General features: G+C 38.5%; 1 protein-coding gene across 1 annotated transcript in view; it reads right to left on the bottom strand.

Moving 5' to 3' along the window:
- The window catches only part of LOC146809880 (myosin heavy chain, skeletal muscle, adult-like), a 30,183-nt gene extending 14,958 nt beyond the window's left edge, over positions 1-15,225 (bottom strand). Inside the window, exons 1-20 of the mRNA XM_085616735.1 lie at positions 15,012-15,225; positions 14,775-14,918; positions 13,914-14,070; positions 13,610-13,637; positions 13,412-13,526; positions 11,905-11,997; positions 10,113-10,176; positions 9,922-10,020; positions 9,717-9,820; positions 8,907-9,045; positions 8,010-8,128; positions 7,776-7,925; positions 7,495-7,665; positions 6,589-6,892; positions 5,211-5,275; positions 5,043-5,130; positions 4,539-4,656; positions 3,573-3,696; positions 2,455-2,591; positions 394-649 (exon numbers count right to left, since the gene is read on the bottom strand). Of these exons, the coding sequence (XP_085472861.1) occupies positions 394-649; positions 2,455-2,591; positions 3,573-3,696; positions 4,539-4,656; positions 5,043-5,130; positions 5,211-5,275; positions 6,589-6,892; positions 7,495-7,665; positions 7,776-7,925; positions 8,010-8,128; positions 8,907-9,045; positions 9,717-9,820; positions 9,922-10,020; positions 10,113-10,176; positions 11,905-11,997; positions 13,412-13,526; positions 13,610-13,637; positions 13,914-14,070; positions 14,775-14,918; positions 15,012-15,215 (2,679 nt within the window). The 5' untranslated portion in view covers positions 15,216-15,225. The remainder of the gene's footprint in view (positions 1-393; positions 650-2,454; positions 2,592-3,572; positions 3,697-4,538; positions 4,657-5,042; positions 5,131-5,210; positions 5,276-6,588; positions 6,893-7,494; positions 7,666-7,775; positions 7,926-8,009; positions 8,129-8,906; positions 9,046-9,716; positions 9,821-9,921; positions 10,021-10,112; positions 10,177-11,904; positions 11,998-13,411; positions 13,527-13,609; positions 13,638-13,913; positions 14,071-14,774; positions 14,919-15,011) is intronic.
- Between the last annotated feature and the right edge of the window lie 2,775 nt (positions 15,226-18,000).

Consider the following 18,000-nt stretch of genomic DNA (forward strand, 5'->3'; position numbering starts at 1 on the left):
GCGATCGCATCTCCAATTGAACTAAATGTGTACATTGTTCCTAAGACATATTAGCCCAATTAGACTAAAAGTCGAATTGATCTGCCTAAACTGTGGGTCCCCTACTATCAACTAAAAGCCATTTGGCTAATCACTTGGTTGTTATGCAAAGTATCACTTTAAAGGCTACATTTAAAGTTGCAAAGCAGAAGCTCCAAAGATTGAAGCCCTTGCCAATTGATGTCAAATAATCCTTGAAAATATTTGTCAGTCAAAGGCATATGCTAGGTTTCTTCTATGTAAATTAATTTATAAACATATCCTTCATTTAAAAGTAGTTGAATGAATGTCAGTTGGCTTGGGTTAATTTGAGATTTAGAGGCACATCAAGATTAGCTTTTTACAGTCACTTACAGACTGGACTTGGAGAAGCAGATCATTCTTTTCCTGCATAACTGCAACCATTTTCTCTTCCAGTTCTTTCCTTTTAGCCTCAGATTTAGCCAGATTCTCTTTGGTTTTCTCAAATTCTTCCTTCATGTTGGCCATCTCCTTCTCAGATTCTGCACTCTTCAGGAGCGGCTTAATCTTGAAGTACAGCTTCATCCATGACCAATGTTTGACATTCATGAATGAGCGGATGTTGTATTGAATGGTGAAGATGGACTCCCTGAGAGTTCATAACATAAATTGGTAGGTATTCAGATAAAAACAACAGGAAAATATCTTAGCACATTAATATTAAACTTTAATGTTCACAGTAATATTATGCACTTAAAAGGTATGTAAAGTTACATTTACACAACCAGTCACCTTCTCAAAGTACTGAGTAAACTAGTTTCCCTTTTCTGATTTCCCTAGATTACCACACTGTTAAATAGCATAGTTCTAATCTAACACAGAAATATGATAAACAAGAGAATACACATTCTTCAATAGTCAATCCACTTGACTTCTAGTTTATGTTACCGACATGGGCAAATGTGTTTCTGAAAACTTCATCCTTACCTAGTGTACTCAGTGCATATATAATTTTCTTGTTACTCCTGACTTACCATGCATTGAAACTGTTGCCTTTTTCCATGGGAAGAAGGTGAACACAGGTTATGTTCTCACACTGTTTTACCTAAGGACTAACAGGCTAATGTCTCATGGAAAGACACAACTCAAGGAAATCACTGATAGAAAGTGTGCAGAATAGCAGGAAAATGTATGGAAATGTATGAAGTGCTGAGAAATACTGTAATTTATTTGCATATATGGAACAGGTGCGTGGCAGAAATTCAGTCAATGAGAGCACCAACTTCTCATGCCAGTACACATTCTTAGTGCTAAATACATAAAGTGACTTGTACTGTGATACACACTTTGGAATGAACTGGGAATCTAACACACATTAAATTAGCACAGTTCAAAACTACATTTTGCTCGTCACATTTGAAATCTAGGAATAGCTAATTTCAGGGTTACCAGTTTGTGTCTTAGAATTATCATTCAGTCATTTGTTTTTTAAAGTTTTATATAGCACGAATTGTCCCAAAGGTATCAGAGCACTTTACACGAGCACCAGTTGTGTTACAGATGGATATATTCATTTTTGTTAGGCACAAGAAGATTAAGTGATTTGCCCAGAACCACAGGAAGTTGAGCGTCCATGCCAAGACTCGCACCCAGTTCCCCAGCTTCAAGGTCTACCGCACTAGGCATTAGGCCACATCAATCCTCATTCATTCATTCAGCCTCCTGCATTTCCCATTTATAGCATTTAATTCACATAAGTGATGGATTGGGACAGAATGAATGCAAGGAAGCTAGCCCTAAGATTGAAAGCAAGGGTATCTTAAACCATTTGCCTGCATTAATTGTCCTCTTATTTGCCCAACAAGTAAAATTTACACTTTCTATGCAGCATTGAAATTGATCGTAGTTCGTTAAGAGTTTGTAAGTGACCTTTGATGATGGGAAATCATATGTTTACTATATCCATGTTTTTCTCCTATATCAATTTAATAAATGTAGTTGTGTTTTGAGATGAGGGCTTAGGGAGTATGGCAGCCATGATAGTGTGTGAAACCTAAGCAATGAGACATGTGGGGGGCTCTCTAAAATAAGTAGGAATGTTATTGCTAATGTCTTTTCTTTGAAGGCTGATTTTGTAAGATAAACTGATCTTTGTTTTAAAGGTGTCTCGCTTATGGAATTATCCAGATAAAGGACGACACTTACAAAGATGCATATTGAATCAATGATCCTATGTATTATATAATTTATTACATTTAATTTCCTTTTACCTAAACATGCAATATGTATGTGTTTTGCATGTCAGTATCCCATGGAATTGATGATGGCATTATGATTTTAGTGACTCCTGATTTAGTCTATGGAGGATGCAAAATACACTGCAATACATCACATTTGACATAGTTCTTGGTTCCATGCAGGAAAACAGTTTTCACAATCTCACTCAGTTCTCACCTCCTTTGCATCATCTTTTGGAATTCTACTCTCATGAGGAAGCCACGGCACATAGCCTGAGTGCGAGTTATCAACTGGGCTAAGCGGTCATCTCTCATCTCTTCAAGGACACCCAAAATGCCAGCTTTGAAGAAAACCTATTGTGCAGAGTGAAAGGTTGGGTAACAGCATACACAAAATGCAATGGTGGTGAATCTAAGTCACAGCTAGAAACCATAAGGATAGTAAGTGTGTACATAATGGGCATTTAAAATTGAAACTTGCCAAGGCATCAATTTTACCAAATAATATACATATTGGTAAGTTGTTTAAAAACATAATTTTATACAGTCTGATGCAATAATTGTGTGCAGCAGAAATACAAGCACAAAAGGCACAGAGAATAGTGATGTGTAAGTAATGTAAGTTACCAACAAGAAAGCAAGTTGTGCCTTTGTTTTTTTATTGTGACCCAATTATCCCATAGCATCAGTACCCAACTGCAGAAGTAGGTGACTTTGTCCACCAGAGATCAGCGTGTTTTCACCATGTTGGGTGAATCTTTCCCCTGCCCATAATTATCAGACAAACAGATTTTAAAGAGAATTGAAATTTATCTAGCAAGTAAAAGAATAGCAGTTTCTTGCATGGTGAATGGAAGGGTATGTTTCGCTAATGGCCAGAGAATGTTTTTGAAAAAGCTGTGCCTCTATGGGGCCGTATTCTAAAGACATAAATGTCAGCAATCTATTGCCCACTAAAGAAGATATTTAACACATTCATAGTTATTTAGTGACATTAGCTGATGTTACAGATAACTTTGGTTGACTTCTAATGTAGCTAGTTTCTAAAACAAGATTATATGAAGATGTACATCATTGACGTTTCAAACCCTGAGCAATGTAGATCGATGATTGATGACTGTGTTTTAATTACATGATTTATAAATAAATGAACACATATTTAAGATATGTGGCATCAACATATCTTAAATTCAGGCACATGTGGGTATCTGCTTGTAATATATTATTATATAACAAAATAAAAAAACAAAAGTATCATAACATTTAGAATTTATTGTAGCATAAATTATGTATATTCACAGAATATGAGATAAAACATTAATAAAAGCTATTTACCTTTGTATGCCCAAATTTGTACTGAGTATGGTCAATATCTATAGATCCAAGAAGCTTCTCTGAAGCTTTCTTGCTATCAATGAACTGACCTTCGGGAATAGCACTTGCATTTAAAATCTTGTACCTGAAATAAAGTCAAAGATAGAACAATGCGTTTGTTCATAAATTATGTAGTGGATTAACCAGATCATATCAGCACTAATCTGCATTCTGATAAATAAAGATGTATGACTGGCTGGACCCTGTGCTTCCCCCTTCATCTTTGGAGAGGGTATAACCATAACCTTGACCAGCCTGGCCACCTTGCAATCCTTAAGTCCATAAACATCAATGAATACCCACCTAGCACACGATTGATTAATGTGATTAAAACACAGTGTAGAATTAAAATATTATCTTCTCAACTGGAACAATATATACCATCTCATCATTGGCCCAGATGATAATCTCCAAAGGCATACATCATTGATCCTACCTGGTAGTCAGGAACAAGAATACAGGCATCTTTACACATTTTAATTATATGTTCCCACACGCTCTAATTGTAATCATGAAATTATCCTATTCCAAATTCTCAATCCATTTTTTGATTGACTTAAAATTGTGTTTTGCTTGCTAATAGATCAATAGATGAAAGCACCCTTTTGAGGTTTCTATACACTTTTCATATAGACTTTTTCTATTAGTATTTAATTTTCGATTAATGCTTAAACAGCAAGTTGTCAAGGTTTTCGTTTTAACAAATTTCCTTGTAGGTACCAAACCTGGGGGAAGTTGCACATTTGTCTAAGCAGTTTCTCCTTAGAATATAATGTGACTTCATTCTTTGCTGTGTTATTATTCAATTGATGCTGGCATTAAATAGGTGTAGGGGTAAAACCCACCTAGATTGAACATTAGAATTGACATATGAAAATGGCAGAGAAATACAATGATAAACAAAGGTGATATTTATGTAACATATACCGTTGCTTGAAGTCAGCATATAAAACTCTGCTTGGGAATCCTTTTCGGCAAATTCTAATACCTTCCAAAACTCCGTTACACCTCAGCTGGTGGATAACCAAATGGTGATCCATGGCGCCTTAAAGAATCCAAACAAAAATGAGCTTTAAAACTAAAAGTGCACTTTTAATCATGTACCAAATTGAATATATCAGCACCATTTACATTGTAGACACCTAAATCATGTATTGTAAAATATTCTGTTATATTGAAAAATCCTAAGCTCATGATGTAGAGCTCGGTTCACAGAGCCATTTTGACCATGTACGTGTGTTCTTCATATATACCCTTTGATGCAAAATAGTTATATATGCTATACACAAAAGGATACTAAGCAACTGTAAGTTCATTTATTCCTCTGCAATTGTACACCATGACTGACTGTATGAATGAAGGATTTATAGCCTTCCATAAAATCTCTCAAAGTCGTCTCCCTACCACTTGGCAACTTCAATGTTCTCTTACCAGGTGTCTTTGTTTCATTGGGAATAAGACAACGCACAAAGTGGGGGTGGGTGCTTCTCAGGTTGGACATCAGTTTGTTCAAGTTTTCCTGTGGTTAAAGCATTGAATAATGGTTGCATTCATTTCGCTATATATTCAAGCAAAAATAAATCTGTGAATGTGGCTTACCCTGAACAGAGCTGACACAGTCTGGAAAGAACCACCCTTCTTCTTGCCTGCCTTTTTGCCGGCCTCTTAATTGAAAAGAGGAACAAGGTGAAAGAACTGACATGATAATTTATGGCTGTAAACATGAGTAAACAGATAAAAATATGACATACTGTGTTCCATTAAGCAGGCAATTAGCAAGACCATAGTGTCATTGTGGTAATATTTAGTGTCAAATTTTCTGTTTCTTTATTTTTGCTCCATTCTTTATTATGAAACATTGCTGATATATTTCTAAGAACTTCACTGATTGTGGCATCATTGTGTGCAATAACACCTCCAAAAATGGAGATACCTTCGGATTCGATATCCCACTTGTGCAGTATTGCCTACCCATTCCTAGTGCCGTAGTTCGGAAAGGGGGATCACACAGTAATTCCACAAGTTTTCACCCTTTCTGAGATGCCAAACTCTGTATATTGGGATTTCCCCACACACATTCCAGCATTGCTGGTGTTTATTCAGCAAAATCTGTGTGGCCAGCATTGTTGGTGTTTATTTAGCAAAATCTATGTGGTGAAAAACTGCATGGTCAATGTGACCTTTGTGCACAAGTTTTAATTCCGATTTGGGTTCATTCTTATAGTAGCCTTCAGAATGACAACCAATGTGTTTGATAAAGTGTGAGAACACATTAGTAATATCTACCAAATTCTGCACCTTACTGCCTTGAGCAGTATTGTCATTTGGGCATATGTGTTTGGGGGAGGGAGGGAAAGGTGCTCTTTCCTACATGTAGGGTCTCATTACGAGTACAACGGTCCCAAGTGGGCTTGTGTTCAATGCGCTGAATAAATTAATATAATGTTAACCATGGATGCCTTCTTTACCGCCTGCTCTTGAAAATAGATGGGGTTCCAAGTTGTCAATTCGTAATTTGTTATATTGCATTGAGCAGTAGTCTTGTATTATATATCATTATATGAGATGTTAACTATGACCTGCAAGTATTTAACATACAATCTAGCCCCTTCAGTGATGCAGCAAGGACCATCAATGGTCCGCAGCATAACATATTCTGACTGTATCAATTACCTGCTGCAAGTTCTTCAGACCTTGCTATGTGAGACCTGCACAATCCCTTCTTTTCATCCAGAAAGGAGAACTGAGATAGATAGATAGATAGATAGATAGATAGATAGATAGATAGATAGATAGATAGATAGATAGATAGATAGATAGATAGATAGATAGATAGATAGATAGATAGATAGATAGATAGACAGACAGACAGACAGACAGACAGACAGACAGACAGACAGACAGACAGACAGACAGACAGACAGACAGACAGACAGACAGACAGACAGACAGACAGATATTTAATCTAAAATGATACCTTCAGCACCATAAGTAGAGTAGAGGGAGGCCAATAGCTTCACAGATGCTTTCTGGTACAGTTGAATGACAGAGTCGTTCAGTGGATCCTTGTTCTTCTCAAGCCAGCCAGTGATATTGTAGTCCACTGTGCCTGCATAGTGCACAAGTGCAAAGTGGGCTTCCGCTTTGCCTTTCACAGGCTTGGGCTTCTGGAAGTTGTTGCACTTGCCCAGATGCTGGTCATAGAGCTTGTTTTTGAAAGAAGTATCTGTTGCCTTGGTAAACATGCACTCCTCTTCCAGGATGGAGAAGATGCCCATGGGCTGAAGGATGACAAAATATAAATGTAGTGGTTAGGCATCAGATATGCTTGAATAAATAGCATGACAACATAGCTTAGTGAAGTGAACTTCCTGTAATTTGTAAGAGGGGGTGTGGATTTGTAGGGCAACGGTAATCTTTATTACCATGTATAATGAATTAACAGTATAATGTTAGTGCCCAATATGGAAAGCTACGGCCACTGATCTATAATAAACAGATATAAGTGCTAAACAGGACTGAATGAGACAACAATTGGAGTGTGCTGGACAGTATGCTTGACAGGTAGTTTGTGTCATTGTATCAATAGACAATTCTACAACCCTGCTTTTCTTTCTGTGGTATATTTTTTTAAAGAAAGGTTACTCATTTCTAGATTTTCTATTTCTAGATTTTAGGTTGGGTGTAACAGTCACAGTACTAATAATTTTTTCTTTGTTTAATGGTCATATTGGCACATCATGGAGTTAAACTAGTAAAAGGTTAATAGCATCTACTATGCAAGGGGCGGCAATGTCTCTTATTAAGATTAAAGGATCCATCACTTTAGATGTCTAGCAAACAATACAATAGAGCTCTAGCACAGTAACAATATCAACTTTACCTTCTCAATAAGCTCAATGCAGGCAGCCAAGTCCATCCCAAAGTCAATAAACTCCCACTCAATCCCCTCTTTCTTGTACTCTTCCTGTTCCAGGACGAACATGTGGTGGTTGAAGAACTGTTGCAGTTTTTCATTGGTGAAGTTGATGCACAGCTGTTCCAGTGTGTTGAACTGAACAACCAAGAGGCAAAACGTGTTTGTGAGTAGAATTATAAGAAAAGTACTAATCTTCAAATTCCTTAGGTTACAGATCTGGCTAACAATATTTCTATTTCACTTACATCAAAGATCTCAAACCCAGCAATATCCAAGACGCCAATGAAGTGCTGTCTTGATTGCTTGGTGTCCAGCTGCTGGTTGATGCGAACAACCATCCACAAGAACATCTTCTCATAGACTGACTTAGCCAACGCGCCAACATTGTTGTAAACCTTAGTAAAAATATTATTTTAATGAGTATGCATGTTTTTTCATTGCTAGTGCTAGACAGAAAAGCATTGACAAAACTACTGTACCTGTTGAACAGTTTGGCCTTTGGTCACATACTCATTCCCGACCTTCACCCTTGGGAAGCAGAGAGCCTTAAGCAGATCTGCTGAATTTAGACCCATCAGGTAAGCAATCTTGTCAGCGACTGCAATCATAAAAATACACTTATTGAGGATATTTGGAACAGTCAAAATAATTGCACAAACCCACAAATTATCGATAATATTCAAAAACACACGTAAACATGCTACCAACCCTAAATAATGCTAAACACAAACCGAACCTAGAACTGTGAGAGGGATTCTTTTACATATGGTGTATGAGTGTCCTGCAATGTACCTGTTTTACAAACACTTTTTGGGCAAAATAAGGAGGACATAACAGACTTGCCTCTGGTATTCACAGGCATAACTTTGTGAGTTTAATCCGAACGTTGGACTACCACTTGCTTTTTCTTCTGACAATGGAAAGTCAAGAGGAAAAATTGTATGACATAATTTATTCTTGTAAACTTTTGGTGAAAATAGAGATTTAGCTATGAAAGGTTTTGCAAATATCCCATATTTCATGACGACAGTCCCATTGCATAGCATGCATAAAATCCATATTTTTTGTGAAAAGCCAGCCTTGGCATTTATCTTTCATTTGTGTGTTTAAATGCAAGGACTTTAGCTGACCATGTGTGCATTCACTCTATTTTTCTGTTATCTATTTTTATGTCAATTCCACTATAAGTAGTTACCACTAAGCAGAAGAAAACAAAGAATGCGATTGAAAATCCTTGATGGCATAGGTGTGGAACTCCATGTAATGCCAGTATTTGATTTAGGAAAATGAACATTTCTGTGCCGAGAGCTCCGACAACACATGTGTAAATCCAATACCAGTGTGAACCAAAAACGACAGAACATTGTAACATTTACCTTCATTGCCGTCTGGCTCCGCCTGCTCCTCTCTTTGCTTCTGCTTATACTTCATGTTGCCATGGTGCATGACTGCACCAGTCAGTTTGTAGATGCCTATTTTCTCCTCTGGGTTAAAGCCCAGGATGTCAATGGCACTCTGTACGTAAAACACAGTACCATTAAAGACATGTTGGAAGGGTCAGGATGCAGGGCACAACTTAGAAAAGTGAACCCTTGATGTTTAATAATAAGCATCTCTCAGTGATGGCTGTTAAATGTAATGCTTTACAGTAGACTGTTTCTTTCAGCAATGTGGGTCTACTGTGCCCTTGTACTGTTTATTACCCAACAATATGTGATTGTCTTATATGAGCTCACCCACTTTGAACTGTGTGTTTGATTGCAGTGTTATTGAAGAATAAGAATGTGTTAATGCTGCATAAGCAAGTGTGAATCTGCTAAGGTTTGTTAAAGGGTTTCTGAGAAACGGGCCTGGAGAGACTCGCCTGGTGTGAAATTTCCACATTTCCTCTTACAGTGTTTTGCATCATTGGGACCTGGAAACCTAAAATCACAGGGTGACCTCCTTTTTTAGAATGTTTTTCCCAAGAAAAGCATGAAAAATTAGTTAGGTCTGCATTTAGACAACCATAGAATGGGGAATTCCAGTCGGGTTTTCAGAAAGGCCTAAAAACTTACAACAACTCTACTATCACTTGTTATATGTACATTGATACTCCTGATTTAATTTTACTATCATCTGGATCTAAGAGATCAAGCATTTGCCCATAAACATTTTAGAAAAGATATGACAAAGTTAACACTTACATCAGTAGCCATTAATTCCTCCTGGTCATCGATACTGGCTACAGAAATTTCACCTTGGCTCACATATCCAAAGTCATACAGATTGGTTGTAATCAGTAGCATATCTATAAGAGATGTGGTGATGTTTAGTATTAATCAAAGTGGATAATGAAGAGTGTTTTTAATTTTAGATTTCATGGATGGGGCCATGCAGACTCATACTTACCAATAAGCTCTGGTTTCTTGTTGCACATGACCTGGTAAAAGATGTGGTAGCTTCTTTCTGCTGATAGCTGGAATGTTACTCTGGATTTTTCCAGAAGATCTGCCAAATTGAAGAAATATTAAAGGCATTATTGTTTTCATCATTGTCATTGAACTGTAAATTTGCCACTCTACTAACTTGTTATAACTTACAGGTTTCAATATCAGCTGAGGCCAGTTTTCCTGTAGCCCCAAAGTGAATCCTGATGAATTTACCCTGTGAAATAGTGATAAAACATGTTGCATTGAAACTGCCACTATCATATAGTGATATCAAGTGCTTTTTCATTAGCTTCGGAACGACACATAATAATATTTTTTTTTCAAAGCAGGGTATTAAAAAATGACTCATGTGAGAGATAATTTCCAGGTAATGCACAACAAGAATAATAGAAAATATAGACCCCTGCCACTACCCTTCACAAGAGCATAAGGCACAGCAACACAACCTGGCCAAAATGAAATATAAACATGGCAGCTCACACCTGTGATGACAGCAAGTGAAGCCGATATCATGCAAATGCTCTGCATACTTGATTCATAATGCCTGGTTCTTCTGCTTACAGGGTTTTCCCCTTATTAGAATACAAATCTGCTAAAAAAAACATGCAGTCTTGCCTGCGCTCTAGTAACCCAGGGCCCCACTACAAAAGATCATTGATTATTCCCAGACACACTCTTGTATATGAAGCATTGTGTTTTGTTTGAAGATGTGTGCCTATTATGCTCAGTGACTTGGAAAGATTGCAGAATTCCTGGTAGTTTTCGATCAATGGTGGAAGGTTTTCCCTAAATCCCTCAAGCTATTTCAAGGTGGGAAATTTATTGATAGGGCGCATGAGGTTGATAATTTTGTCCTCCACTTTGAAGTGGGGATTCTGATATAAATGCTGTCTTTTCACTATGTGCCTTTCTACCCTCTTCTCACTGTATCCAGTGCTTCAACATACACTGTGATGTGGAAATATGTGTGATTGGGTCTGTAGTGAGCTACAGACAAGACGTATGGTCTAAAGGCCGGGAGATGTAAGCCATATCTCTTCCCACACAGTTTTGTGTAATTCTCCATACGGGTGTGAACAGTAGTTCCCATCTAGACCATACTAATAAATAAAGATATGTGCCTTATGATGAATTCTATTTTGTAAAACACAGTATTGCAATCATTTGAAATCTGCTTTTCCTAATTACATTTAACAGCTTGACCTAAAGAATACACATACCAGTAGACAATGAACTATCAATTTTATGTGACACCTGACTAAGAGGATGGGGTACACATTCAACTCCTGACAAAACATATACATGCACACACATCTCTATATGCATATGCTTGTATGCACCTCACCAGATAATGGTATTGCGAAACAGGATTTAATCAAACTTTTTACTACTCTTTCTGATTTTAGACAAATCTTTCATTAAATATTAGTGAAACTTAACACAGTAGGATTAACAGTAAGATACAAGGTGGATCCTAGAAATATAGACATGGTACAAATGGAGTGAAATGGAGAAAAAGAGAGTGTAAAATAAAGGCAAGAGAAAGTACATGGGGCAAGGAAGAGAGAGAGGATAAAGTAAAATACGTATAGATAGGGAAAGAGAGCTCAAGAGCAATCGGGGAGGAGAAGAGAAAGTGAACAGCGATAAAGAATTGAAGTGTGAGAAAGGGGTGAGTGGCCTGTTTCTTTAACTAAAAGATGTGACGAACGTCCATAGTCTTGAATATATACTCTGACTCAAAGAAATTAGGGGCTTTCCACAGCTGAACCACTTAGTGAGAGTCCTTCCTACGTATAATTTAATCTCCAACTCAGAGTCTGAGGATTCCATCCCTCTGAATCATTTTCTCAGAGAAGAGTTAACTAAAGTATATTGCTGATGTTATTTGAAAATTACTAAAATCAGCTGTGGAGAGAAAATAGCTCAGTCATAAACTTACAAAACGTGATGAGTTGTCATTTCTCACAGTCTTAGCATTACCGAAGGCTTCCAGCAGTGGGTTAGCTGAGATGATTTGATCTTCTAGGGTGCCCTAGAAGAAAAATATTTTCGAATTGTGAAATGCCATTTTGAATATTCCACTATACAATAATTAGTATACTTTTGTTGAAAACCAGTGTAGAAAGTAATTTGCAATAAAGTAAAATCTGATCCTAGATCCTCATCTTCTAAAAATGTTAACAATGAGCAAAGGGCTGTCATATTGGTCCATAGAAGGTTAAAGAGCGCAAACTCAACATCCTTTGATGATCATGGAAATCTAATAAAGACTCTGCTGAGTCTTGTAGTATATGATTTTACTCTCTTCTATACCTGTGTCTGAATCTCTCAATATGTACTCCCACTGCAACATGTGAGTTCCACAGTAACAAGTGCCGACACATGAAGAGAACATGGACTAAGTCAAGTTTATAATGCCTGTTTTCATTACCCAGTGGGTATTACAGTATTATACTGTGTTAAGAACCACAGAATGGGAGATAAAGCAGTATAATTGTATGCTTCCCCTGTATGTTTAGGTGAGGAACTTGGGATCATATAGATTCCTCCACCTAAATTCTATAGATGCATGTGAGTAATAATTACCACACTACCTGAAATCCAGATTCTGGACAATACTATCTTTTGTACAAAAATCAGGATTTCCTTGGGACTCAGAAGGAGTACTAAAATAAATTAGAAACTTGGGTTGAGCCAATTAAGCAGAAGGACAAATAACACTGATAATATGAGAATAAATATATATATCAATTCTGAATATATTAATCATTAAAAACATTCTTGAGGGATAGATTTATTAAAATAGAATACGTAATTCCTAGGGGTATCTGCTGAGACCGGGCTTAACTAGACTAGGATGAAAGCTCATGACTTTTCTACCATACTCTTCACTTATCTGTAGTCAGCAAAGGAGACATTGGTATAGGTGTCTACCTTCAATATCTCTTATGTATGGTGAGTGTTCACAGAGCTCTCTATGACCAACTGAAACATAACCCCTGGCTTACAGTTCTTCCCACGCTTGTTCACTTAGCATGCTCAAGTCAATTTTAACTATAACGTGCCAACATAAAGGCTTTAAACTCTGAAGAGAGACTAATTTGGCACAATTTGGTCCTGAGAGGAAATTTGAGCGTAAAGTTTCATGCATAGCCTGCTGTTGCAGAATGCCCAGCTGCAACAGCTCTGATGTAGTTAATTGTTCCCCACATGGTGTCTTCATCAGACATATTGAACATTTCCAAAGTAGTCAAACTAGAGGCAGGACAAAGAATGGGGAAATATTGCTGCCCACACTTTCTTCTGAAGGAGCAAGATGGATTTATCTACCTCACTTGAATGCTGTAATGATGCAATATTTTATCATCAGTTATTAGCAAAATGAGATGACTATTCTAGTTCAATGTCCTCATGAAAGGACATTTAGCAAGGTTTCTCTGCTATACCTGAATCTTTCCAGGTTGTGGCTCCTGTTTCTTCTTGTCTCCAGAGGCTGCAATTGATGCAAAGTACTGGATGACACGTTTCGTGTTCACAGTCTTTCCTGCACCAGATTCTCCACTGTGGAATACAAAGAAGGCTATGAAAAAACATGCAAACCAATAACGCAGCCTATTTAGTTATATTAATGAAAGCACTCTTACGTGATAAGGATTGACTGGTTTTCTCGATCTATGGTTGGAAACAATTAGGAATAGTCAATTAAAATGCAGAACAAGGCAAAGATTAGCAACAGAAAATATTTCTTCGGAAGAAGAATTCATAGAAACTTTATTTTATGGCAGACAAATAGACATAGCAGACACCTGACTCTCTATTCGGGTATTTACCCCAGCTTACTTATGCTTGATACTCTTGTATGCCTGTATGCATTAGTTGCTGCATGAAATTCCTGGAAGTGTCTTTCTCTAAACAAAGATTCAGCCTATGGTCGGGGAGATTACTTACCAGTTAACATGAACTGATAGGCATTGTCAGAGATGGAGAAGATGTGTGGAGGGGCCTCTTGACGCTTCTTGCCTCGGTAGCCATTCACCACTTCTGGGTTGTACACCGGCAGCCACTTGTAGGGGTTGACAGTTACACAGAATAGACCGGAATAGGTCTGAGGGAAAACAGAAAAGAATGCATTGGTATACATTGGTTGGGGCGAGGTAGTGAGTGACACATAAAGAAGACTTTGACGGTGCAGGTGCACGAAATATGGCGAAACCATTTTGGAAGTATGTTTGAGGAGAAATTACTATGTCTGTTTGTGTATGATTGTGTGTAAACATAAATAAGTCTCTGTGTGCTGTGAGAATGATGCCCTTCGATCAGGTTGCCTTGAAGATACTCTGAAACATGCCCACAAAATGAAAATAAATAATCTCATGAAACCTATTTGTGCTGCACGTGAAACCTGTTTGTGCTGGGGTGCGATCACTACTGTGTGCCATGAAATCAGAAATCAAAAGGATTACTAAAGGGCCTGACATCAATGAAGGGTTGGCAGTTAAGAAACACATTTACTGAGGTAATGAGTAGGGGGAAGATGGCGGGAGAAAAATCGCAGTGCATCGCCTAAGGAATTGGTGTAAGTGTCTTAAAAATGTTAGTGCTGTTAGACGGTTGCAAAGGAGATGGGTTGACCACTTCCATCAATGAACAGGTCATGGGATCCAATCTAAGTCAGTGGCTATGGAAACAGTGTCTGTAGATGGATCAGTGACAGACAATGCAAATTGAAGAGTAAATGTAGATCAAATGTCTGGAGTAGAATAGCTTGTTTCACACTACAAAGTATGTGCATATTGTCACTGTACTTACGTAGATCATCCATGCTGCATAGCGCTCTTTGAGGTTATACAATACGGTTGCTTCATTCAGGTGAGTCATCATAGCCATGTCCTCAATTTTATCATACTTAGGGGGATTCATCGGGTAGACTTGATCATCCTTCACTGTGAGTGTCTGTGAGTAAGAAGAAACAGTTGAAGGTTTGCCAGACTGTGTACGGAGAATCACACCTTTAGTGAGTCAGTAACTGTGTCCAATGTCACTTACTTGACCACTCAGGGTCTTCACAGTGACTTTGCCACTTTCTTTACTTTGGATGACACCCTTCAGGTACATCTCCTTTGGCTCAATCACAAAACATGATGTTTTTGCATCAAAAGGACGATTCTGGTCCTCGATTCTTTCCTTCTCAGTCTTCCTGAGAAACTGGGCTGCCACCCCAAAGATGGCCATCTCAGCGTCCGAACTCATGGTTGTGGAGTTCCTGTCGAAGTGAATTGGAGTTCAATAAAAAATCATTATGCATTTACCTATTTACCCTTCTGACTTAGAATCGAGGTAAGTACATAGCTGAGCCCTACCAGGAGCAGCATCCTTGTTGCTAAGCCCATATCTTCAACTGACACTCAATCCCACTCAAAACATTCACAACATTCTACATGACCTCACACAGTGGCTCAGCAGCAGGGACTCGGAACGCTGGGGAGGAGCCATTAAGTTACAACAGTACCATACATTTGTATTGTCATTTCATTAGCTAACGTTAGATCTATCAATCAGACGTTATGTTATGTTATATGGCATTTATAAAGCACGGCAGCTGCCCCAGCAGAGAGGCGTCCCGGCGCTAACAGCAGAAAAACGGATGAGGCAGAGAGAAAACAGGCCTACGGCAATGGAAAGAGCTTAATAAGTTAATGGATAAGACCAGAACTCATAAATCATGTAAAAATATCCAGATATTCCCAGGTCCAGATCAAATGGACAAATCCTGGTCGGTATTAAAGGAGTGAGCTGAAATTACGAATGGAGGTTGTACAGGTGTGACAATGCAAGTATTTACACATGTGAGGTCTAGTGTCAAAGAACACACCTGTTCTGCAAGTACTCTTTCCATGATTAACCCCCAGCATTAGAGCACTTTGTAGACAGAGTGCAGGCAGGAGAACAGTAAGCAGGGGCCACCAAAGGTAGCTGCACACTTAGCAATCAATGCTTGGATGTTTAGCAAATTAAAAATAGCTTTGAGCACATTTGATCTCATTTTACTGATTGACAGCTCCCATGTGGTATTCTTAGTTGTCTGACACTTCTGTCGTCTTGCAGTGGGAGTTGGGATCACATAATTTAGGCTGTAAGTGCAAGTAATTCCCCAGTTGGATCCACATGTTTAAACATCTGTTAATGTTCAGTCATGGACCATCCCTTGCATAGCTATGCTCTGCTTCGCACTCTCATACTAGCGCTTCCGGTATGTCTTTACTTTACGTCCTCATTCTGTATAGAAGATAGTATGAGGAACAGGTGCACAGGCAGTCTTGGGATGGCTGAGTCAACAATGTGAGTGCTTCATTGGACCAGATTAGTCAGTTAGGTGCATGTGTTTGCCTTCGAACATTTTTAGCCACCACCTTTCCATTTTACATACCTATCAAAACCTTTGCAATATTTGGCAAGAATACTATACACAAGTTCCTATGTGCAGCAAGAGAGGTAAGACAGGATCTGCACACAGGACGGAGGCTTCATGGAGTTCATGGTTTGCTACATGTGCAAAATGGAATTTGTACCATGGTCCTTTGAACTTACATTGCTTCCTTCTACGGTTCTGCATCTTCAGATTGCATGCTGTTTTAAAGAGCCTCCTCAGTATTCCCAAAACCCATCATGAAAAACTCTCCTCTCTCTTTCTAATGAGTGCCCCTCCTTACTTTCCATCCTCTGCATGTCACTCTTTTTGAGATCAGCCCGCTTTAAGTCACATGCAGGTTTGCCTTTATCTTCATTCCAGCATTTCTGCCAATTGCCATCATTTCATTCCAAATTTCAAAAATCACATCCTCTCCTACTTTAAAAGTTATGCCTGCAGCCTAACAATACCAAATCCCTTCCATACGTTAATCCCATCATCCAAATGCAAGACATCCCATACCCTCTCCAAATGATAATCACACATAACTCCTGTTAATTTAAATTATCACAAAGAAACTGGAGTAAATCCATGGAATGGTTTTCTTGAAAGCACAATGCTAATCCTAATAACTACTAGATTAACCAATTACCTTGGATTCGGAGGAGCATGCTGTCCAGAGTAAACCTCATCAGGGGCAGTAAGCACAATATAAATTCAACTACAATAAAACACAATATATAACCCTCCCGGCCCCAAATAATGCCATTAAACTCAATGGACTGGATTGTAGTTCATACAGACAGAATAACAATTCCCTTATGATGCTTAACACTTTTACACTCTCATAACACAAAACTGCTCTGGGTTAGTTAGGTCTTACATCCAGTAGTGTTTCAGTCCACAGCAGTCAACCACCCATCGCCAACTGAACAGGCATGCAATAAGTGACGAGATCTGCCAAACGCTGCTGACCAACAGAAGACTTTACTTTAGTCCACCTCTTCAGGTCCGGACAGGTTACATACTGTGACAACTTCTTGACATCTCACAATGACAATCAGAAATGGGATGATATTAACAAAGTCTATCCCTGCAGATCTCTCAAATATTTCTCCCTCAAACCTATTCCTGCCCAGGACCATAAGCGTTAAACATAAACTCTCACACTAGACAACCAATGAAGTTACTAGTTAAATGACTCGCTCGGTGATCCAGCCATGCATGCAGGTGGGACTGTGCACTGAGGAACCCATGCAACGTGAGAAGCATCTTCTAAGAGCTACTTTAACCGGACATGAGGACCTTGGGACCAGTAACAATGGGAAGTGGCGCATGAACCACAGGGAGGCAGATTGCTTTCAGGTCATTTCTGCTACTCTTTCGCCTGCTGCCAGAGATCAGTGAATTATCAATTAATCCTAGCACCTGTGCTTGGAGGTAGAGCGCTCGAGTCACGCCCTCCGGTTGTCAGTCATACCGTCACCGTGTGTCAATGAAATCATAAACTGAATGCTGCTTCATCTTAATTGGTACAAAAGAGGGTGGTGATGGACGGAGCATCAGAACCAATCAAACACTCACACCCAGTCAACAGATCTGGGTTTTATCCATCACCGTTCTTTA

The sequence above is a fragment of the Triturus cristatus genome, chromosome 7, assembly GCF_964204655.1.
Source record: "Triturus cristatus chromosome 7, aTriCri1.1, whole genome shotgun sequence".
Taxonomy (NCBI): domain Eukaryota; kingdom Metazoa; phylum Chordata; class Amphibia; order Caudata; family Salamandridae; genus Triturus; species Triturus cristatus.